Source organism: Falco rusticolus, chromosome 8 (assembly GCF_015220075.1).
Source record: "Falco rusticolus isolate bFalRus1 chromosome 8, bFalRus1.pri, whole genome shotgun sequence".
Taxonomy (NCBI): domain Eukaryota; kingdom Metazoa; phylum Chordata; class Aves; order Falconiformes; family Falconidae; genus Falco; species Falco rusticolus.
In genome coordinates, this window is record NC_051194.1 from 50,564,940 (window position 1) to 50,590,112 (window position 25,173).

At 38.9% G+C, this 25,173-nt stretch overlaps 1 protein-coding gene across 1 annotated transcript in view; it reads left to right on the forward strand.

Moving 5' to 3' along the window:
• Positions 1-25,173, forward strand: part of PARD3B (par-3 family cell polarity regulator beta) — a 413,185-nt gene that overhangs the window by 262,806 nt on the left and 125,206 nt on the right. Inside the window, exons 17-18 of the mRNA XM_037397959.1 lie at positions 7,074-7,280; positions 8,238-8,472. Coding sequence (XP_037253856.1) covers positions 7,074-7,280; positions 8,238-8,472 — 442 coding nt within the window. The remainder of the gene's footprint in view (positions 1-7,073; positions 7,281-8,237; positions 8,473-25,173) is intronic.

Below are 25,173 nucleotides of genomic sequence, written 5' to 3' on the forward strand. Positions count from 1 at the left end.
GACTTTGTTTAAATATTGGTGTAGGAACTCTCACTTCGTGTTAAACTTTGGCCTGGGAACACAAATGTTGGTTTAGTTTGAGAAGTGTAATTTATATCAATTAATCTCAGAAAGTGTCACGTTTCCCAATCTTTTAAAGACGGATTGAAATGTTTGACCTTATCAGAGAGTGTCTGTGGAAGCAGAAGTAAAGTAATCACAGGGTGCTGGAACTTTTTACTACTACTCAGTTCCAGACTGATCAATTTACAAGGTGCCTGAAGTCACTGGGGAATCATGTTTTCTGAAAACTGGACTTTGTCCTTTCTGCATTGCTTTTCCTATAGGGTTTTGGGTTTTTCCCTCTATCAGGTTGTAACAGCTATATCTAAAATCAGTTTGATATAAATAAATATCCTTGAGCAGTAAACTGCTTTGTTAGGCGGCCAGGTATCTTAATTTATAGTGGGACCTGTTTGAAGGGCAAGTGCTTCAGTTTGCACCAAAGAGAATGCTAGCCTGCTGGAGGAGTAGGGATTCAAATGCCTAGGAAACGTTTTCACTGGATGCAGAGCTCTGCTGTGAAGTAGAAGGTTATGCAAGAGGTTAAGCTTGTGTAACCAAATGAAGAAAACTGATTATTACAACAGATAATGTCAGGCATTCTTTTGTGCAAAGACAGGCTTGGCTGCATTTTGTCCAATATTCAGCACTAACCTACCAAATGCATGTGCCATTTCTCAGTTTCTGCTTGAACCCCTTTCTTCTTTTGCTTTTAGTTCTTAGCTCTAGTATTGTTGCACTGTGAGACTTATTAGCACTTTTGAGATGTTTAATGCTGTACATATTATTTTGAAAATATTAACACTTTTTCTGCAGTGTTGTTTATCAGTGTAGAAAACAGCAACACCAGCATACTATTCTAAGATGACAGTAGTGCATTTTCACCTCTTGCCTAATGGCTGCCTTATTCCAAGCAATTTTTCTTCAGTTGGCTAAAGCTCAGCGTACCTTCTGGGCTATAAATTGTGAATTACTATTATTCATAGTTGAAACTGCACTTTGTGCAAATATGGGCTAAATTGCAATCATTATATATACTAAAATAGATTGAAATATCTGTAAATCTGAAGACTAGCTGGCTCTTCTAATCAGAGAACTTGTTAAATTCTCCCATGCTTTGATTTCTCTTTCTTAGATTATTTTTTTCCCCCCTGTGTCAGGTGTGGGGTTGTTCTCTGTTCAGAATTTTTGCTTCTAATTTGGAATGCTTAATTTGAGGTATAAAATGAGCAAAACGGTATGTGTTGTCTTTAATATGTGAGTGCAAGATACGATTTTTCTCTTGCTTTTTATCAAACCCTTCATAATCTTTTTGATGCTACATGTATAAACTAGTGTTGAAGAAAAGGCTACAGTATTATCTAAGGTTATTCTACAAAAATGTCTTACTAAAGGTCTTCATTTGAAAATCACAAGCTAAATGATGAAATGATTTTCAAATTCCTCCTTCCTAAGTCATTCTCTGCATTGAATCGATTGATGGTTGAGGAAGTATCTGAATATGAAAATATAAGTGAGAGGAAAAAGCCCTTTGGAGTTGTACGTACTGTGAATCCTACCAGAACTAAATGAAAATACATTAAACAAAATGCTTTATAAAGAATTGAATGTGAATTAATTTGTCACCATATGATGTTGCAACCCTGTGGGTAAGAACCATGTCTGTCTACCTGTTTTCTGATGATGGTGACATATGGAGATTGGTAGTAATGACAAGTGTTTTCTCTTTTGACTTTATGCTTATTAAAGAGACACACTCCCAATTTTCACTTTATAACCAGTTTATTTAGAGGTAAATTTCCAAAAGGAGCTAAAGGGAGGGTAAAGCAGTCAAGTCTTATGGTGCTGTTTCTTGCCTTTTGTATCTTTCGATATCTTTCACTAAGGTAACAGATTTGGTTCGAGCTCATACAAAAGGTTTCCCTGCAGCAGGGATATGTTTTGACTAAATTTTGCTGAAGGGCCTATTTTACCAGCATGATACCTATATAATTTGATTCTGTACAACAGAAATCCTACTTTTTCTTTCCTGAACAGGGTGTTTCTGAAACCATGCTTGCTAGCCTCGCCTCTGCAAGTGTGATGTAAGGTTAGCAATACGTTAATTTGTGTTAAAAAAAAAAAGCAAACATAAATCTGATCAGTGGGTTGTATTTTGAAAATCACAGGAACATATATGTATCAAAAGATATTTTAAACATGCCCCAATTCCTTTAGAGAAGAGAGAACGATAGAGCAAGTGGTTAGATCAGTTAGATTGGGATAGGCCTGCATTCAGGGAGGCTAAGCTGGGCATCTTGAATGTTACCCGAGGTGTATGTCCAAAGCTGAACAGGCACTGAGCTGTACCTGTTTCCTGAGAAGCCATTGGCATATCTCACTCTGAGTCCTACCACAAAAGAAGTCGGCCTCGGTGCTTTCGTGAGCAAACAGTTGTTTGCCTGCTGAAAGCACTCCTGTGCTACCTCCAGCTTCCTGGCATCCGCAGGGTAGAAGACTCATTGTTTTCATAACTGTTTTCCCTTCTCTAGTAAGACATGCACCTCCGTCTTCTACGGTGCAGTAGGAACCAGGGATGTGTGTGTTTAGGGCTCTGGTAAATACAGAGCCAGACTATTTATCATTTATTACAACTTTGTGTTTATTCTAGTTTTTCAGTCTCGGTGACACTTCCCTTTCTTTTTTTTTCCTTCATAACTGGTTTTTACCTCACTGTATCTTTTGAAATGTAAATAGTAAATTAGTCTAGCTCGCACAAATAGGTTCCTCTAAATATTGTCCTTTAGATATTCATATAGTTTCAGTATTCAAGAAGAATAGTTATCAGAAAAGTAAAATTAATGACAAATATATAAACTGTTTACTGTTTAGGGTGTCTCAGGAGTTGTATTTCATTTAGAGTGGCAGTGATTCATGGCTTCTCTTCAATTCCACTCTCTCTACGCATGCCTGTGGGGTGACTTGCATTGCCCATAAGGCTGTGTCATTTGTTTCTTTTGATTTTCATGACTGACATCTTGCTTTTGGCATGTTTTCTTCTGCTGGGCTATAAAAAAAAGGAAGGAATGTGCAAATGTCAGGGGAAAAGAGAAGCCTGGAAATACCTGAACTAATAATAATAGTAATAAAAGAACAGAAAGCAGGTTTACTTTTACTTGTACATTAAGAAAGAAATATCTGTGGTAGCCATGTTGATATTGAGCAGAAAATTAAGGTACATGTAATGCCACCTCTCAGTTGAAGAATGATCAGTTACAGATATCATCTAGAAACCAGCATTTCAGCCAGTCGTAGGCGGGTACTGATGTCAGTTGTTGCTTTATCTCATAAATTCAGTAGAAATGCATAAAGTAATTCACCATTTATAAAAAAATAAAGGGGATGCTTCAGTTCACTTTTTGTCATTGTACTACAATGAGCAGTAAAATGAGGGCTCCAGAATTTAAAATCCGTAAAAAGAAACATTTTTACATGATGAAAAACTATATTTCTCATTGCCAAACTATAGTTTTGTATTCAAAAATCTGTGTCAGGCTATGTACACACAGACATACACACACAGAGAAATGCCAGTTAGTAACTCACAAAAGATAGTGTGTTTGTGTGTGGTGGTGGTGCTGTTTATTTGTTGGGGGGGGGGGGGGGGGGGGGGTGTTATGCCTATGAAGAAAAATATGTGTCTTCAGGCTTACAGCAGTCCTAAAGGTTTGCAGAATTGGAAAAGGTATTAGGGGTGGGACAGGGGAGGGAAATTTCCCTAGCTGGGATCTGGTAGTTGTTTGTTACAGAGTCTTGTGCATTTCTCTGTACAGCATCCAGTAATAATAGATGCTGGCTGTGAAAACTAGAGGACTGCTCTCCTGGCTTGGGGAAGCTCTCCAGCTCCTGTATCAGTACTTGTGCACTAATATGTGATTGCTGCAGCAGTGAAAGAAAAAAGAAATAAAAGCTGAATTGCAAAACTATGAAGTCCTTACTAAAAACTCTGGTGAAAATGTCCAGGGATGTAAAGTCCTTGAGTGAACGTTCCCCTTCTTAATGAGGTTGCATGGCTACTACTGTCATCGATAAGAAAAAATTCAGTCATTTTTCACCTGGGTTCAGATGCTTCTTTACGCATAGATTTTGATAGTAATAGTGAGAAGCTTCCAATGGTGCCAGTGAAATTTCAGACTAAATGATGACATTTATAAAAAGGGGTAGCTCAGTGCTTAATACTAGTCTGTGACTAAAGGTTCTCAGTAAGTTTTTGAATAAATGACGACACCTTTTAAATGATAGAACACAGGAAGATCGAAGAAGAAATTTAACTTCTAGTGAGGGAGAAATACAGTTAATCTTTTAGCCATTTTATGCTGTCCTTTAAGGTAACACATTATTTTTTTATGTTAGGCAATGAAGTGACCAATAAGCCAATTCTATTATTTTGGGAGCATTAGAAAAAAAATAATTCATTTTCCAAGGTAGTGGTGTTTGGGATTTACTTGGTAGGTAAAGAGTACTCTGTTTTGTTTCTTTTTTCCTCTTTTTAGTAGCAAGCTGAAAATACTCCATGATAGTTGCTATAAGCGTTCTCTTTAAAATATTAAAACCAGGAAGTTATTGATTACAAAAATTAATTCCTCAGGGGACTTCCATGTTAGGACAGAATAGCAAAATAAAGACTATTTATACAGAAAGAAACATACTTTGCCAATAACTGAATTTCCCATGCAATTGTTTTAGGCGAGTGTTGGACCTTCTCTTGGTGCCCCGGGCTGAGCCGGGCGGCGTGTGCCCGGGTGCTGCTGCCAGGGTGCCTGGCCAGGCAGGGGAGGCACAGCCAGCCCCAGCAGCCGGCTTGGTTTCTTGGGTTTTTGGTATGTGTAGTGCTGGAGCGTATCACTCCAGACCTTTGGTGTTGGCCTGGATTTTCTTAGGAATGGCCTTCAAATGTTAAGAGTAGTCTTACAGCCTGAGTAATTGGCTTAGCTTTATGTAAGGCAGGTTCTAACCGGCGTTTAACCCAAGACTTCCCCCCCCACCCCCCAGGTAATACAGTTTAGGGCACTAATTTAGTGTAGTACAGCTTGTACTGGAGTGGGTACATCAACACCTTGGTGTTTGATGCCACTGTGTCAGGTGGCTGGGGCACTGCAGCAGCCTGGACACGGGCCCTGGCTGCAAACCTCACGGAGCCATGGGCACCGGTGGCCCTACAGGGCCTTGGCCGCCTGCTGCTGCCCCGGGGCTGTGGCCCTTGCTTCATCACAGGTGCTCTGGGCGCCCTTAAGCTGTCCCACCGTGGGCAGCGCTCCCGGGAGCTCTGCAGGCAGGGCAGTGGCAGCTGCTGCCCACAGAGGTGGGCACCATAGCCCCTGGGCTGCCTTCACCCCTCAGCTGAGGCCGACGACCCGGCCTGGCAGAGCGCTCCACTTTCTTGGGGTGCTGCTGCCAGTCGCGCCTGCCAAGCAACCCGGTGGGGCTGCTTGCTCACCGAAAACCAAAGGGACTTCTCTGCTGGTCAGAGTGGCTTTTGCTTTGCCGTCATTTAGAGTGGTTGTTCTCTTGGTTTTGTCTCTCTTGGCCTGAGAGAGGCACAACAGTGACTCTTACTAATGCACAAGGGGTGTTTCAGTGATTTTAAGCACCTTTCTGTTGTATGGGAGTCATTGCTCTAACTTGCTGATTTGGCGATAACGGTAGTCTCCACAATGGCAGTTGGTGAACAAAAGGAAGGTTGCACTGTGTGACCTAGCACAGGCTGCCCTTAAACTTGTCTCTACACCCTCCACTTCCCCACCTTATTTTCAGCTGCATATCAGTCTGCAGGTAATAGAAGTGTCAATTGCTTTATGTAGACACTACTGATGAGTCTCTATTTGGTGGCAATTCTTAGCTTTTTTCCTTTTAAGAATTCACTGATCACACTGTTCTAGTTCGGTAATACCTGCACTCTAGAATTGCTAAAATCACAGCATATAGTACGAACATGTCTTTACTGTGATCCTTGAATCACTTCAGGCATGACAGTATATGGACATGTATGCAAAGGTCTTCTGTTCTTGTATTCTCCTGTTGCTTGCCTTAGAAGTTGAAAACAAAAGCATTTGTGTTCTCAAAGACAGAAGGCATATTGCAAGGCAGTCTCTTCTTCAGTGTCTGTATGTCATTTACTGTTCTGCCGCATAAAAACTAAGTAGATCCTACAAAGACTTTTAAACTAAGCTGAGAATTTCTTGGTTGGTTGGTATGCATGTGTTCATTAAACTTTTTTCTTTACCTATTTACTGTCATTGTATTAATACTAATTAACACTAATGCTACCACAAAAGTCCTTTCTAAGGTCAGATAGTCAAGCATTTAGAGAGAGGAAACAAGTGGGACTTGGGAAGGTATTTGCTGGTTTTTGTATGAAGTGCTTTCTTATGCATATAAACAAGGAAAAAGGCAGCAACATCATTTATGTGAAGCTGTACTTTTCTGGACATACTTGTTTCTTGAAAAACATGCTGTATATGTTGATAGCGTAGTACTAGTTTCAGCTTGAGGAAAAAGGTTGGATAAGACTGTGAGAGAACTATTAATATCTTCTCTTGAGAGAAATGTGTTTGAAAATATCAACCATTCGTACAACCTGATTCATTCTAAAACCCAAAACTTTTGTTGTGTAGCAATGTTTGTTTTTGTGAGCCTAAGGGTAATGCTCTCTTTGAGATTGTTAGCAGTGTCCAGTTGGGTGTTGCTGTCAAAGGAGCAAGAAGCAGCCCCGTCCTTATCGCTGGTGCAGGCTTTAAAGTGACAAAGTGAGCCAGCTATGGCCCATCACTATTGTCAGGTCTGTGAATTATGTGCTATTCCCTCCAAGTCTGAATGGGGGTATCTACTGAAGTAGTTTTAACTTGTTATTTTAGAACAAATTACATTGATTGCATACTATTTCAAAGGCCCCAAGTAATAAAGTAGACAATTAAATGTGTCTAACTAGTTTCATTTCTCTGCATGGTTTTAGGTTAAAAAAAACCAAACAAACTTAACTATTTGTTTTCCAGACTCTCCTGGCAAAGATTTTGGTCCTACTCTGGGATTGAAGAAGTCCAGTTCTCTTGAGAGTCTTCAGACTGCTGTGGCTGAAGTTAGGAAGAATGAACTCCCTTTTCACAGACCCAGGCCTCACGTGGTCCGTGGTCGGGGGTGTAATGAGAGTTTCCGAGCTGCCATTGACAAGTCCTATGATGGACCTGAATACGGAGAAGAGGGTATGTTGCTAATGGCATGTATTGAGGGAGCCACCTTCAGTAGCACTATTGAGGGCCAACTCAATAAAGCACATAAGCAAGTGATTTAGTCCAATCGAAGCTGATAGCATTTTAAAAGCTGCTCATGTCTTCCACTGAATAGAGTTGTCTTTGCAGTATAGTATCCAACCTTGACTGGGTTTAGTGTAGTCTTTCACTGATCTCCTTCGGGGCAGGGGTAGGTTGGAGGATTTAGAACTCAATCCTTAAATAATTATATTTTTCAACTTCAAGAAGCAGCTGCCTTCTTGAGATTACATTAAAAATTATCTTGCTTGTTTTACAGAGCTGTCTACAATTCCCCCTTCTCCAACTGGGAAATTTGTTTCCTGTTATAGACAAGGCAGAGTGTATTGATAGCACCCTGCTGCTCATTCTGTCACCATGGGCTTATAGACCTCAGTCTGGAAACATGTTGTCTTTAGCATGGAGCATAAAACTGCTTGGATCCTGAGCCCCCCAGATAGAATCAACACAGCTCTTCTCCAACCAGACAGAACAGTGTATCTATTTCTTGTTCAGCCGTTAAAATAGAAAGATTCCAGGGAGTGAATGAAATTGTTTTGTTACGTAGATTGGTTATATCAGTCACCAGAATCTCCTGTTGAAGTAAGCTCTCAGTGTGTCAGTTTTCTCAAGCTGACAGAGGTTAACGAGCTAGATTCCAAATGTTTTACCATGTCAGGGGTTTTGTATCAGAAATAATAATTATAAAAGTAGTCACTAAAATAACTCTGTATTTAATTTACAATAGAAATCTGCTTGAAGTCACTAGATGCGTTTAGTCTGCTTTTTAAATTAAAATGACTAAGTGTTGTGCATCATTTGAGCACTTTGTAGACACTCATGCTGTATTTCATGTGTTTGTATTTTGGTGGCCCCTAGCCATCCTCATTGCTGCTTTTTCATTCTGTGCAGATGGTTTCTCTGATAAGAGCTCTCACTCTGGTCAAGAAGCTCAGAACATGGAATCTGCCCCTTCAGGGAACCCTGAAATAGAAGATGCAGAAACCAAAGCAAAAAAAGACAAAAAAAATAGAGAGAAAGAAAAGAAAAAGGAAAAGGGCAAATCTAAAAACAAAGAGAAGAAAAGGAAGGAAGAAAACGAAGATCCAGAAAAGAAAAAGAAGAAAGGCTTTGGTGTCATGTTGAGGTATGGCATTTTACAAAGCAAAAACAGCCACCCATTCTCAGTGTAACGTAGGAGACAACTGATACTTCCATAAAGTAGTGGAAAAATTATTTCACTTGGACTCAAAATAATGTTTATGTTATTTAAAAAGAAAGCAGTTTATACTTTTACACCAAACTTGTAGCTGTGGCAGAAGACATTTGGCAGACAAAATGTCTTTTTGTGCCTTTGAAATTCATTCCCATATGTCAGAAAAGATTCAAGGTTTCAGGCTAGAAACAAACATGTGTCGGTAGGGAAGGCTTTGTGGGGAATATTTGTGAGTAATACATGACCCACTCCCACGCTCAGACCCTTCACCTTCTATTCCCTTGCTTATCTGCTTCCTTCACAAGCTTTGGGGGGAGCAGGATTGCTTGTTACTGTAAAGTCTAGTAACATTTGCAGTTGCTGAAAACCACTAGCTATGATAAAATCTTTGCTTCACAGCTTCAACCATTGCCCACAGTGGATAAAAGCTCACCATCCTCCCTGCCCAGCATGCAAGTATTTGGGTTTATTCTGTGGCTATTGGCTGGTTTTGCATCTCTGGAATCATCAGAGGATTAAACAAAGTTCTTCAGGCCATTTCCTTGCTATTGCTGGAGAGTTTGGTCTCTGGTGTCTGTTTACTCTATTGAGGATTAAGGTTTTTCCGTTTAAGTAGATCTTTGCAATTAATATAGGGTATGTGAATGAAGTGTAATGGTCACCTGGAGGAGATTAGACTGTATGACCATGTGGTTACTGGTGGCACTGAACACTTAATGTTACTTTAGGAGGTTATTGGTATTTCCTAGCATGCTGTATTGTAGACAAGCCAGATGCGTACAAAAGCCGCAATCATTCTTGAGGCAAAGATACATTTAACTAGTAACCTAAGAAATTCAGCTGCAAGATCATTCACTTACAATGATACTCACTCGGGTGGTGATATATGAACTCACATTGCAACTTTCTGCTGCTGTATCCTCTGGAGTTGAATGGCTTGTGTTATATTGGCATGGAGGGGTGTAGCTGACTTTCTTCCATGTATCATCAGTATGAACCCTCAAAGTTGTCCTATCGACTTTTGAGCACTGTAGAGATACTGGTAAAAATCGGTAGGTGTGCTTGTTTGCCAAATTTGCATTATTTCAGCAGTTGCTAGTGTTCATAAGATGAAGGTGTGTTGAGTGTACCAGTCTGCAGGCAGATTGGTCTCTTTACGAATGCTGAGGAGACACACTCACACCTGTGCATGGCACATGGATTTGTGTTTGTACTGTTTAAATAAATACAGCTTAACATGGAACAGTAGTCAAAACACTGAAAAAACAGGAGTATGGTTTCCACAACTGGTTTCCACAACTCTCTTGTGTATCTTAAGCTTTATGTCTGTTTTCATTCTTTGTAACTCTTTGGTGTGAATAGGCTGTTGGAAGAGGAGGGGAGTGACACAGAGGTCTGAGGAAAGGATAGGTATTCTGTTTCATGTATCACTGGCAGATTTTGAGTTTGAAGTGCAAAGGCAGGCTTACAGGGGTGCGATGCCTGAGCCAGAGAGAACATGGGATGACGTCAGAATCCAAAAAAAGAAATCGTAGTTGACAAAAAATCTGATACTGATCAATATGCAAAGCTGGGAATAATAGGTTACCCTTCTTAGTGATTTCCTTTTTCAGAATGTATTTCACATTTTGGTTATTACACGAGCTTTATATATCTGCTCTTTTCGTAAGCTTGTTTTTTGTTTAGATTGATGCTTTTCTCAGCAGACAGTAATTGTTAATAATATTTAGTGTCTGTATGGCAGCACAGAATGGGAATTTCTGTCCCACACCATCGAAAATCTCTACAAAGCCACAAAGATAGAAGCAACAGGTTATAGTGAACAGAGAAGGAGTTGTCTGTAAGAGCTAACAGTTCAGTTGGGAGGTTTTTAGAGGTTCTGTGTCCTCATCAGTGTTTCTCTGTAGAATTTATAGAATTGTTCTTGAGAAGAAATTCCTTCCTGAGAAGGTGAGAGTCCTAGGGAATCCCTGCCATGATAAAAGTGAAAGAAGGGTGATGACCTGTAAAGATTGAACAAGAGCAAACAGTGTGAGTTTACAAAAGAATTGGGGACCATATGTCCTACTCAAGATGAGCAAAGCTAGACTGGTATTTTTTTAGGAAGAAACTGTTGTGGATTACATGAAAAACAAAATCAATCTGAATGTTTTTAAAAGAAATAATTGGAAGCTAATGGGGGAACTTTAGAAGGGGTCAAATACAGACTAAATACTAGATTCAAGAGGTGTTTTTCAAACTGGAGTTTTGCACTGATGTGAGAAGTGACGAGTGAGCATCAGGAGGGCTAGGGAGGAGGAGACTGCATTAAGAAGGGTTGAATGATCAAGTATTTTAGCAACATGGATGGAAAGAAACAGCCAGATTTTTTATGACATTGTGGAGATGAAGCTGGCATGTTTTATTGGTGGAACATCTGTGGAAGGAAAGAAAGAAGCTGAAGATGACAAAGTTGTGAGCTTCTGCAGCAGGCAAGGTGATTACTAATTCTTGGTAGCTTAAGAGAAAAAAGTAGAGAAGTATTTAAAAACAGGGATGAGCTCAGTTTTTGACGTTCTGATTTTAAATTGGAAGGGGAACCTGCCATAGGAGGCATTAGAAATGTAAACGCCGTAAGGGAGCAGAAAGCCGAATGGAGAAGGGAACTGCAGCATGCCTTTTGTAGATATGGTGGTGGTTGTACTGTGAATCCCCCATGTGGGAGACCACTAAAATGAGGAACAAGGAACAGAGCCCCTACTAGACTGACAGGAGAGAAGGACCCAAGAGAAAAGAAGTTAGGAAAGCAACTGGCAGGAGTTCAGAAGAGGATATATCTGCCTGGGACCAGGCAATGCTATAGATATTTTTTTTTAAATTAGTCCAGTGACTGCAGTCATGTAACTAACTGACCCTACTGAGAGCCAGAACCCCCACACTGTTCACGCTGTTTGTAATTTGTGGGCTGTTTTGTTCAGAGCTCTTTCAGCTGTGCCTGCATTGTGCTGTGTAGATGCATCCAAACAGGAAAACAGACTTGCTGAACCCATGTCAAGACTGGGTTGTAAGTAGAAAATGATCATCTGTGTTGAAAGCTCCAGAAGGACAATGAAAATATTTCTGAGATCTTGCCAGAAAGTTCAGTGCTAATTAAGACCCATGCACTTTCTGGTGAATGACCAGGGCTGTTGTGTAAAGGACAAAGCAAAGTAGAATTTGAAGCTAAAGCAACTGCTGGAAGAGTTGCACTTGTCTACAGTGGGACTTTTGTGCTGTACCTGCTGGGTCACATATATAACAAGTTTTATCTTGATAGTATGTCTGTGTGGGTTGTCTTGTTTCTGCCCTATGATCAATAACAAAGCATTTCAAGATATTAAAACCAAACCCAAGTATTTATCTGTAGCACAAGAAGTGTTGAGCTTTAGTCTTTTGCATCTGAGATTTTTGAACATATTGGAATTGCTACTGCATTGGTTTTTTTACTTTTTTTTTTTTAATTTAACAACAGAAAATAGCAAAGCTGTTAGCAGTTGCTAACAGATTTCACTTAGAGCCTCATCTGTTGCTCAGCTGCTATTTACTTGTAGTTCCTGGTCTTTTTTTACACATACAAAAAAAAAAAAAAAAAGAATGATTGCTTTCTTGCTAAGCTTTTCCTGGATTGAAGCTTTATTTAGGTGACTGTGATTCAGGGAGACCATCAAGAAACCATGTTTTTATTTTTGTAATCATTGTTTCTAAAAATGTCCTGTTGTTTCACCCAGTGTTAAGTGGAACTCTTTCCTGTAGCATTTTAATGGCTGTGGCACTTCGCTCAAAGTTAGTTGATATACTGGAGATTTGAAATAAATATGACACTGGTTATTACTGATTAGTTAAGTCTCTCTAATCCAAAGTACTGTTTTACTGAGGTGCAGACTGCACAGTGTTTGTGTTCGTGTTTGGTTCGTTCTAGTGCATATGTTGCTGCCTTCGTACTGGATATGTATGTGTGTTGTCCAAAGAACAACAGAAGTTGACTCTGTTGACTGTATGTAACATCAGCTAAGGAGCATTACATTTTACTCTGATGTTGTCTGGCACGTTGCACCATCATAGCTCACTAAGTAACCCACCACTAGACAACAGACAAGTAAATTGATACTGTCGATCAGGAAAACAGCTATATTCAATACTCTTATTACTGGAGCTGTGACTAAACATATACTGCAGTCCCAGGAAAAAGCCAGTGTCTAACATCTATGGTGAAACTCTTTTGAAACAGAAATAATACTTAGTTCTATGCAGGTACATAACAGCAGCAAGGTTATACAGTGCCAGACTCAATTCTTGGTTCATCTCCCTTTTGTTACATTGAGCTGACTGATTCTTGCAGTGCACGGTGAGTCTTGAGGAGACTGCTGAACCTCAAATGAGCTTCCATGTATTTGTTTTTTGAAGGTGTTTTAAGTTTTCATGAGAAATACTATAGTGAAACAGCTTATTTATGCCTTTTGAATAAAGGTAGTGTGTAGTGTCATTGGTTTAAAACAGTCAAAAGCCTTGTGAGGTGGCTCTGTTGGCTCTTTGGAAGAGTTGGTGCAGCGTGTTAGAAATCCCTGATGCTGAGCTCTAATGCAAATTACATTATCACTTAGCACCAGGAATGCAAAGCTGATCTAACTAAGAGGTTAATAATAAAAAAAATTATTCCCCAGTTTGCTAGGTGATGAACTCTAGATTTTAAATTTGTGATCTATGGTTATTTAATGGCCATTCTTTGAAATACTATCAAAATATTCTTTTCTAACAAAAGTAGGCTTTGTGTTGGTTTCCAAATTAAGTTGATGAAAGACTGAACCTTTAAATCACCGGAGAACTGTGACCTCTGCTGTGCAGTGCTGCTCTGTATCCTAATCCCATAGCAGTTGTTACAGTCCTGGCATATAATAACCATAAGTCTACTGCATTCTCACTACCTTTTCCAGAGAGTGATTGTAAAAATTCTGGGCAGCCCTTTCAGCTTTATGGGTATGAAGGTAAGTTGGCTAATGGACTGCAGCCACACCAGTGGCACTTTAATAGGTAGCTCCCCCAGGCAGAGACCGGTAGGCTGAAGTAATATTTTTTTGTGGTATAAAAATCTAAGAGCAAGTATGTAATTGATGACTCAGAGTAGAGTTTTGCCAAACTGGAGTGCAGTGGGAGAACACCCTCTCATTCAGTCTTTATTTCTAGGGTGGATTCAGGGGAAAAAAACCAACCAACCTTCTTCTTATAAGGCAACTCTTGTCAAGTTACCTTCACTAGTCCACTAGCAAATATTTTCAAAATTAGTATAGGTGAGAAAATGCCTATCCCTCACAAATACTGCACATCAACCATGACTTGCATGGTTGTGCATGTATACATGTAACTAAGCCCAGGAAGCAAGAATATATACATGTGTATTAGTTACATATGCTTTTTCCTTTTCAGAAAGAGTGTGCTTTCCCACATAACAGTTCACTTAAATTATTTACCTTCCATTTCATAATATGAGGCATGAATATTTTATTTTTTGTCCCCTTAATTTGCCAATTTTCCTTTAAGCTGAGTGCCTTAGTAGTGATTTTAATTTTTCATTCTAGTTGGAAGACTGAAATGACCCTTTTTTCATTATTACTATTATAGGCCTTCTGCTTAGAATGATACTTTTTACAACCACCACTGTTGAGCCTGTAATAGTATTGCAGAGTAGATAGCATAATGTACAGATACTGACTTCCATTAAGTATTGCACTATGATAGCTTATGGAGAGATTTTTTTCTGCTCTGTGTTGCCCTAAGAAGTTAGGCATTGTAGAAAAGTTAGCAATGCAATGAAGAAAGAGCAAATAATAAGCTTTAGCTGGAGAGAGGCAGTGTATATAACTAATGTTAATTTATATGTCTGTACATATGATGCTGGAAATCAGTGTGGACGTGGGTAGATTACAAAAAAGCAAGACTAAATTATATTTTAATTAGGCTGAAGTTGGTTTGGAACTTTTTGTCCTCAATAGCAAAATGATCTGAGATGGATTGTGCTTGTGTATTTGATGCCATCAGTTAACAAGGCAGTTGAGCTATTTAGAGGCCTTGATTTCCTTTTGTCTAATAAAATCCCCACTTTTAAATAGGTAAATTTAGTAAATAAAACTTCTGTTTCCTTTAAAGAGCACAAGAGCATGAGGGAGAGAAGATACCTAATCAATTTAATGTATCTCAAGTCTGTCAAGTATTTGAAACTAAAAAAAGACAAACACTTTGATTTATATGTATCACTTTTTCTTTTCCTCTACCGTATTAATTCCTCCTTAACTGCATTCACAGTCAGACTAAAACAGAGAAAATAAGGGGAATTGTTCTAAAAATGATCATGTGGACTGCCTACTAAAGGCTTATTTGTTTAATTAAGCATCTGTTCTCCTCTTAATATGCATGCATAAATCTCATTAACGTTAGATGTATGCAAGTGCAGTGAAGAAGAATAGACCCCTCGCTCTCATTATTGAACTTGGATAACAAGATTTATATTTACTTAACAGATCAGAGCAGAAAGTTCCCTCTGACTATTTAAAAGGACTGGAAATTACAAACTGTTTGCAAGGAGCGTGCTTTTTGTGAAATAGTTGCATGTTCACTTCAAGTTCAAATATCATTATTCAAGCCATTACTAAGCAAAAAAAAAAAAAATAGGCAGTTTGGTGGTGTGCTTTTTTCTGGAAGGATCAACTTTGTGCACTAAGTTCTGTGATGTGTCTACTTATATGTATACTTGCCTATTTGATATTGACCTGTGTGCATGCCACACCTGCTACAATAAAAGTAAACTCCAGGTCTTTTCTTGAGGTGGCATATTTCTTCAAAGTGTCTGTCTCCCCTCTCCCAAGAAATGCCTTCTGCAAAAAAAGTCCTAAAAAGCAAAGTATATTCTTCGTGAATACTGAACAATGCAGCAGTGTGTTTTGCCTTCATTCACTATAGCTGGCTGTTACTTGTTCTAAGATCCATCTCTTAGCTGAGGATAAAACTTGAATTCCAGATTTTCCTTATAAGTTACGGTACGTTGGGTATTTCTATATGTAGTATAGATGCATTATGGTCAAAGACCCTTAAGGGTTTAAAGTCATGCGCACAAGAATTTGCATTAAGGCTTCCTGAGCTTCATTTTAACCAATAAAAACATATTTTTCTCAAGAATACAGTGCGGAGTATGAGTTCTACCTTGAGACAGTAAAACCAGCAGTTCTGGTATTTCTGTTTCAGTGGTTCTTGTAACATGAACTTGGTAAAGGCGGGGGTGGGGGAGGCGCGCTCCTGACAGATTCCTTAACTACAAAGTGCTGGCAGGTGCCAGTTTAATAGGTGCTGCCATTAACAGCCATCTGTAGAGAAAATGAAATGTGCTCATCTCACCAAATTATGATTTATGCCAGACAAAGCAGTCAAACCAAAGTAATATTTATATTATAATGTAGAGTCATTGATTAAATGCACATGGCATATCAAATTCAGTTGACATTTTAAGTTGAAATGATTGCAGACATGTAGCCATTTATTTAACTATTACTTTAAAAAATGTGTCTCTACTTGTTATTAATAGAAGAAAGTCAGACCTAACCAATATTTCAATAGGCTGACCTTTTGTTTTGCTGACATATAAAAGGAACAAAGCTCCTTTTGGGGTAGTCACAATTTCAGAGCATATGAGGTATGCCAGCTTCAGAAAAAACTGACCCCTTTGAACCGTTTTGTCTCTCTCTTCCCTTTTCTCTTCCCTTTTCTTTTCCATACAGGACTTTTGAAAGAAAATGGATAAGAGATGGTTTAGGAGATAGGAGAAGAGTCTGAGAGAGGCTTTGTTTAGAGTGCCTACTCTGCTGCTGATTTCTTGGGTAACACTGGTTAACTCACTTAGCTGCTCTGAGTCACAGTTGTCCTTATACAAAAGTTATCATCAGTGTTTATAAAAAACAAAAACCCCAGCATTTTCCTGCTTCATATGATCATTGTTCAGATAAATCTGTTAAAAAATAAATACATTTAAGAACTAGTCTGGCTACTCCTGTAAAAGTATAGCAGGCAAATAGTTTTGTTTTTAAGAAAATTGAAAAGAAAAAGTAGTAAGCTTTCATGTGATTTTTCTCATACTAATTTTCTTATGATTTCTGGGATTCTTCTTTCTCTCTCTGAGGGCTTCTTTACTGTCTTTCCTTTTACTTCTTTCCAGTGATTCCAATTTTTCTCACTTGCTAACCTGTTGCCCAGTCTCTTGTTTCCATTCCTTCTCTCCATTCTCTTTGTAACCTTGTCTCATTGTTGCTCACCTTCCCATCTGTTTTTAGCAGACTTTGATCTGTTCTCTTTGGAATAAATAAATAAATAAATCAAGCCTAGCCCAGTTTGCAAGCTCAGCCTTCTTCTGTTACACTGTTCTTGAGAACTGTTTGACAGAATACTGTGTTGCTCACCCTTACCCATTCTTGCTACTGTACATGAGGTGCCAAGCTAGGGGTTCCTCCTCCTCTCTGTATGATCTCCTAGCTACAGATATGCTTACCTTTAGAAATGCGGTTTGGAATATAATGCTTCAGAATTATAGTTGACCTTCTGTCTTTTAGCCTTATTGCTAGAAAAAAATGATCTGTCATTTCAAATTTAACATGGGCAAACTCATTTTTTTTCTCTGCAGATTGTTCCTCTTTATGTGCTTACTCTGTCATCATGGAAACAGACAGCATCTTTCCCCTTGCGCAAAAGCCCCTACATGGGATGTCATCTTTCAGTGAACCTTAAACCCACTTAGTGAGGCAGTGTCTAAAATTTGCTCACTTCTTAGACAACACACTGACCATGCAAAAGAAGTTTCTTCCCTTTCTGCTTGGACTCCTGTTGCTTCCAGGTTATGTCAGTCTCTCTCGTGCATCACACAGCTCGGTGGTCATTCTGAGTACTCTCGCCTGCCAGCACAGCACCAATTTTGTCTCTTTCCCAGTTTGATCAGCATTAACAGACCAGTGTAGTAGCATATTGCTTTGAGCAACCATGAACACTTACTGGCCCGCCTGTCTCAGCAGCACTCTTTCTACTGCAGCATGTCTGGGCATAAAGGATTTTATATAGCACTTCAACTTACCGAAGATTTGCCTCTGCTGTAAATCTTCCGTGATGTGTATGAACATTGGCAGGACAAATGAGTGATGAAGTAAGGCTTTCTATCCTTTCCACCCCAGTTCCCACTTTCTATCTCTGTCCACTAGTAGTAAGAAAAGCTCTTTTCAGCTTCCTGCTCTGCACTGCATTTGGCTGTGCCCAATGCACCTTTGCCGCTCCTCATTTGTGCGGAGTCTGTTAGGGTGTGAATGCAGAGATACCGGATTGATCCCTTACCCAGCAGTTCCTGCTCATTTCACTGTTAAGTTCGGGAGCCAACTGGAGTTAACTGCTTCTTCTTATCACCTCCAGCCCTCCATCTTGTGGTGATGCTTGTTTGACGCCAGGTTTCTGCCCTTGTTACTTTCTTCTCTTCTCTCTACCCTACTCTGCACCCCAGGGTCTCTCGTCTTAGCTGTTACCTGTCACCCAGCTTATGCAGACCCTTGAGTACTGCGTTGTTAGTTTGGGCTCTGCCCTCTGTGTATGCTGCTTCTACTCTGCACCTTGAGATGAGGAGCAACTGCTCTCATTTCCCAGCGGTCGTGATGCTGCATGATGTTTACCATAGGAGTTAATTATGCTATTGAGTGTTCCCCTAGCAGAAATATTTACATTCAAAGAACCTTCCCCTGCTTGCTTCCTTCTTTCAGTGGAAATGACATCTCTAGGGTCTTGGCTTGGACCTGGGGCATTTGAGAGAATTTGATCTTACTCTTTTGAAGTCTGAATAATTCCTAGTGGTGAAAATGAAGATGTCTTTTCCCTTTTCCCTTTCTGTTCTTAAAAATTACCATTTCTGTCCCTTTGTTGTTGTTGTTGAAAAGAAACAGTAAAGAATGAATAAAAAAGGAACGTGGGCAAATATAAAATGGTAGCCAAATGCTGACATGACTAAAACTATCATCCTCTGTATGTGTATATATTACATACACTCTGAGATACGTGTCACCACTGGTTTAGGAATTAAAAAAATTAAATTCAAGACTTAAAGGTTGGCTCACAAGATGAAAATTTGTCTGTGTGTATATGTAGTATTGGACACGCAGGCCACTAGGTATCTGCTATAGTTCGTTGGCATTTCACTTCTGAAGTAATAAACTATGCTTGTGCCATTCATTGTCCCTTATTTGAAAGTAGTGAATACCCATCCTCACACTAACCCCAGATTATCAGGTTGGTTAGTAATAATATGTAAATAGAATTGTAAAGCTATTTTCTGGTGGCACAAGGTCACCACTGCTGTCTGTTCTTTTCTTTCTAGCCAAAGAACCCTACCGAGTAATGAGTCGGGCATTGTTCATTCTACCTCTGTTGTCTTTTTCTTTAGCTTTTTATCCTCTAATTTGGAAATCTGTATTACAGTAGCTTAGTATAACAGACATCCTAATGTTCTGTTTTTAATTAAAGTGAGATTGAGGAAATAATTCAAATAAGTTAGCTGTCCTCCCCCCTGCCATCCCACCCTTGTTTTCCATATCTTCTGCATTTGGCAGTGCTTGTTTCCATTCACATGCTCTTGAATTGTTCAGCCTCCCTAACAGATAGTGAGGAGGGACTATCAACGAAGCTCACTTTCATTCATTCAGTCTTCTTAGCCGTACGTGTTATTAAATTATTGAATTTTGTCTGTTTTGATGCAGTCTGCACTGTAAAATACAATTCTTAATATAAAAACTTTGTCGAAATGTGAAGATTTCACAAAACCAAACTGCAGTGCTCTTGAGAAAAAATTTCCACTATACAGCTGCAGATCATTTTACTATGACTGGAATGTATATACATACAGCAGAGAATGAGTGACTTGATCTAAATTACTCAAAAAGAAATTAGCAAATATTTCTTTCCTTTAAAAAAGCACATTATTATAGGTGTAAGTTCTGCAATAGGGTAATGTACCTCTTCATCTCTGAAGACCTCTACCCCATCTTTTTCTTAATGAATTCCTATTTAGGCTATTTTAGCTTGCTTGTCAGTTGTTGCTTCCCATACAGTCAGTCATCTGCAGCAATGGAGAGGGTGCTGTAGGCAGGCTTTGGGAGCTCTGGGCTGAAATGGTTTGGGAAGATACGTAGAAAAATTTCTAGGTATAGTTCTGCTTTGAATTCTACCTACCTACATCAGTAATGCCAGCTGCTTTGTTTCTACGTGTGAGATGTTAGCTAATTTCAGTAGTTACAAAGTGGAAGTTTTGGTTATGTATACGTAGTGTGAATGCTTGCTGTTCTATACAACTAGTGATGTTCTATAAGACCACAGTCAGACCTGTAAAACCTATCGTGCTGATTCTCTGTAAACTGCATGATTTGTTAATTTGCCTGTGAAGTATGTTGCACCCAGTGAGTGGTGAAAACTGATTGGGCATGCAAGCTTGCTGATTCAGCGTGGATAACTCAGCTTTAGTCCTCAGCTAAATTTGTTTGTTTTAATAAAAATAAAACCAAAAGTGAATTTGGTTTTATTGCATCTCCTGCACGTAAATAACTATTAAAAAAATCTGTATTGTGGAGATATTTCAGTGTTTTACAAAGACTTACATGTTTGTGCATGCTTGGAGGGGAGGAAAGAAGCCCCCCACACAAAATATGTGCTCTAGCACTAATTAGAAGCACACCAAGTTTTAGGCATCCCTAGGTGTGCTAACAAAAATATTCCGATAGCAGTACATTTATTTAGCTCATCCTTCACGTTTATTCTGGCTTAAAATCCAGCTTCCTCTGTTTTGTGGGGGTATTCAGGTTGGAGAGAATGCGTTTAATCTTTTTGAGGTTTAGGCTAGAGTTTAAAGAAATTGAAAGATGATGTGCCTGTCATAGTGGGCAGAAAGATCACTACTGGCCCTAGACCTGCTGCAGAAAACTTGAAATATACCACAAATTGCTGTCCATGAACTGTGTGTGATTGGAAGTGGAGCGCAGACAAGATGATCTTTCACTGGGAAAGATTTAAAAAAGAAAAGAAAAAAAAAAAAGACAGACGTAAGAAGTAACCAACAATACTAGAGTTGAAAAAAAAAAAAGTGCAGATTGAGGTTCAGAATAACTGAATAGTTAAGATTTACCTCAGCAGTTTAATAACTTCTTGAGAACTCAATCCAGCAGAGTAAAGCAATAAACTGTAGCTGTATTATATATGCTTCTGTCTTCTTTGCTCTAGATCTCTATTAAAACAATGCATTTGCACTGTAGTAAAAGGTTACAGCGAAGCTAAAATTAAAATACATAGGTGACTCTTTGATTATGTGTATAATGCACACATCACATGGAAACTAAATTTTTTCTACCTTTGCTATTTTAAGCTGTTAGCTGTATTCTTGTATTTTTATGGAACTGGTGGATTAGCACATAAATCTTTTAAAGTATTGTATAATTAATTTCCAGAATAGCAAGTAAAGGCTGGGTCTGTCTTTTTGACAGGCTGTTTCTGTCTCTACAATGAGAACAGCAAAAGGTTAGGAGAGGAGGTGGATTTATGTGTTTGAGTACTATAAATACTCTAGGGGAGGCGAACAAGGGGGTGCTTAAGGGCTACATAAGCTAAAAGGAGTTTCTTTACAGTAGAATAGTCTCGTCACATCACTACATATCTCACTCATCTTCTCAAGGACACAGAAGCACTCAAACGCATTGAAACAGCCCATGTCTGGAGAAGAGCATGTTTAACAGTGTTGTATTAATGGCTTCATGGGATACCAAGGCCATTGTTTATCTTGGCTGTTCAGTTTATTGTCTTTCTCAGTCTTTGTTTATTTTGTGTACATCAGCCATTCCCTGAGTATCTTGGGACACAAATTGCCTATAATAGATCAGATTTACTGGTCAAAGGTTAAGTCACTCTCATGAGGCTGCTTGCCTGTGATAGTGTTGGTTTCTCTTGGCTTTGATAGTGTATTTATTGCAGTAATATTGTAATGTCTTCACACAATCTTTAAAGCTCAATAGAAGGTTCTAGTGTAGCTGTTCCAGGTTGGTGACAGCTTGGTGAATTTGGGCTGTCATTAACTCAAGCAGATTTCTTTGTGAGGAATCTTATGTGTTATATTTGGAAAATGCCAGTCAGATTGAAACTGAGATTGCTCTCTTCTGTAGAGAGAAATCTTTGTCTAGGGGGACTAACGCTTTATGTTGTCCAGCAGTGTTTAGATCTGCTCCATCTTGTAAGTTTCCACAGAGCTAAATGGAAAATTATGTTGAACATCTAAGTATCTGTTTAATAACCACTATGCAAGGCAGATGCAGACCTAATACAAGGCTACAAATAGAAGTTTGATACAGAAATCTGTAATATAAATAAGAGGAAATTTCATATACAGCAAAGATCAGAGGAGGAGGAAAAATACAAAGTTTAATTGGTTGCATAAAATTTCTTGCTAATTTATAAGCTAAAAGGAGAAGATTGTAAATGGAGCACTGACATATGAGGCTTCCACTGTGTTTGTAAATATTGATTTTAAAATGAGCTTTAAAAAGCAATTAAAAAAATAAATTGTTGGTAGCCTTCTCAAGGACCCAATTTCAAAGTCTGACCAAACAGAAGAGAGGGACACCAAAATAAAACGTCAGGGAGGAGGGGAAAAAAAGAACCCAGAAGGCAACTTAAATTGCTGTAGTGTCTGTATTCAGATGATTGAGCCATGAGATATAATTAAAATTACCAAGTGGATGTTGTTATCAAGAATGAGACAGTGAGGCTTAAACAGAATTTCTCTGAATGCATATGGGGAATTTTAGGAGGAAGATAAGAAAAAGAACAATCTTGCTGTCAGCTATAGAGAAGGGTATTTGCTGCAGAGCAGCTCAGGCTGTGGGCATTTTCCAGAACCTCTGGGTACCAAATTTCAAGGATAACCAAATGTTCTACAAAAGTATCTTGTGATCAATTGTATCGAATGGTACAGACAAGTTGCATTGAATCCACAGAGATGACAATCCATTTGGCTGAGTAGCGAAAGATTGTTACAGACCTTTAATACGACAGTTTTGGTTCAGTATCTGTCCATTTTGGAATTTGGACTTGTAACAATTGTGTTGGTCCCTTGAAAAAAACAAAACTTTAATAAAGTCAGTATACTGTAGCAGTGCTAAAACACAGAACAAAGAAAGCTGGGAGAGTAGTGCAACAAGCAGGTATTACAACCCGTTTCTTTTGAAGAACAGCTAACATTTGTGCATTTAAATGACAACAGAACGATTCCAGAAGCTCAGATTAAACTTGCATGACCAGTGATGAGATTGAGGGTAAAAATGTTTGAAAAGTGGAAAGAATAGGGGTCAGCTACAGAAGTGATCAGACTTGATTGCAAAAAATAAAATAGAAATACCAACGAGGCAGAGCATAGTGATCAGAAGGAAGAGTTTGGAGAACCTAAATAATCAACGGTTATTTCAAAATAGTGGAGAGCATCCTGGAGCCTGTCAGTCTTCCTGAACTAAAAACCAGCAGATGTTTCAAAAAGAATGGTCTTAAACTACAGAAATATGAACATGTAGTGGCTTTGTGGCAAAATTTTCCAGGCCTGAGTCAAAGCTTGCTGAACTTGATGGAAGATTTTCTTGTGCTGGATGAGACTTACAGAGTGTTCCCAGGTACATACAGCTGTGAGATTGAAGTGAGCCGGTATGAAGTTGTGACTAATGCTTTTTTCCTTTGGGTTCAAAGGGTGTAGGACAATTAATTCTAGTCCCAGTTCTGTGTAGACTTGAGAGTGATTAATGTTTTTTCAGACTTGCTGGGGACATCCTAGCTTGAACCTGATTGCTTCTTCCCTGAATAGTGAACCTAAAAATGGTATATTGAGGTTCTGTGTTTCTTTCAGTAACTTAGTATCAGATTATATTTTTTTCTTCAGAAATGCCTTTTAACTGATAATCCTGAAAACTGGAGCCTAAACTTGAAGATATTTCTGCTACTTATTTATTCTCACTGGTATGCAAACATTTTGGAGACCGAATTCTTCCTTTAGCTGCATCTTTACAATCAGATTCTTCTGACTTCTGTTTCACAGGAATAATTCCAGATGGAATCTAGCCTTCTAATTCATGAAAAAGAATAAAGTTCATATTTTTGTCTGTTAGCTTTGTGGTTGTACAGGGCTAAAATGAGTAAAAGGTGGGAGAAACTAATTTTGTTTCCTTAATAATACATGGTGGAATTCCCAGAGGAAGCAGATCTATGGAGTACTATGTCTGCCACGTAGCAGAAATCTGTGTTGCGTAGGGGAAGAAAGAGGCTTTTTGCCTCTGAGAATTTTTAGATTTTTCATACAGTATCATGCCTGGGTTGAGACAACAGTTCTAAAACTTAAGTGTTCCTCATGGGATAATTCTGAAAAAGAAAAAGGTTGGGTCAATTAAAAGCGCTTATTTTTATTCTGGGTTTTCAATTTTAGAGCCTTTTAATAAGGACTAAGGTGGATATTAATATGAAAAGTCACTTTATATAAAATCCCTAATAGCTTATTGTGAAAATACAAGAAAACTTGACAATTTAAAAAATTAACTTGTGACATCACAGAAAAACAAAGAAAAATTGCTTACTAAACAAAAACCGGATAACCTCTACAGTCTGCTTGCTTAGTAAAATCTACCATCCTAGAAAAGAGAAACGGTCTTTCATAGTACTTTAGGAAAAGGACAATAATGATCACTGAACCTAAGGTTTAGCATCAGAAAAAAGTGTGCCTGATGCAACTGAAAAATATAACCTCTTTTGTGTAGTCATTGCTGCTATTAATTCTGAAAATCCAGCCTGTGATATGACTAGAATATGGAGCAGAGCTAGAAAGAACTTCTAAGTTAAATCAACTTGTGATCCAAAAATGTATATAGTAGTAATATTAAGCTTCTGATAAGGCACTGACTCGTGGTTGTGAAGGACAGACAGTGATGGCCAACCAAGTCCCTGCTACAGCCCATGAGGATCTGCTAGGATTTAGTGAGGCACTGCAAGTGTTCTGAGGAAAGTAAGAAGCTTCCTCAAAGTAAAAACAAACATCATGGGCTAATAGACAGGCTCATAAGAAAGCCACTCAGCAGATTCGGCTGAAAGGTTATAGGATGGAAATGAGTAATAAAGAATAATGGCAGCTTTCCAGGAGTGGAGAGGGAATAACATGAAAATCAAGGCATATCATTGCCCTCCTTTATGCCTCTTGTTTTGTTAAAAGTGGAGGTGGCACCTTCTGTCTTCTTCCTTTAAGGAGGAGAAGAATACTAATTTAAGAGCTTCCCCAGTGGTGCTCTCCTTTCTGGATCCCCCTTGCCCCATCCTGTGGTGACAGTGGCCTGTCCTGTTGGGTAAGGGACAGTGACAAGAGTGCAGCCACCCTCCAGTATCCCTTCCCAGTTGCTACACAGAAGTCTACCAGATAATGTGAATGACAGAGGAAATACAGTTAGAGATAAAATAATGGCTTTCCCATTCCCCTCCTTTGAGCCCTGTAGCGGTAGCTTTCCCCATTTCCCCTGCCCATGCCAGCCAAGAACGTACTTCTCC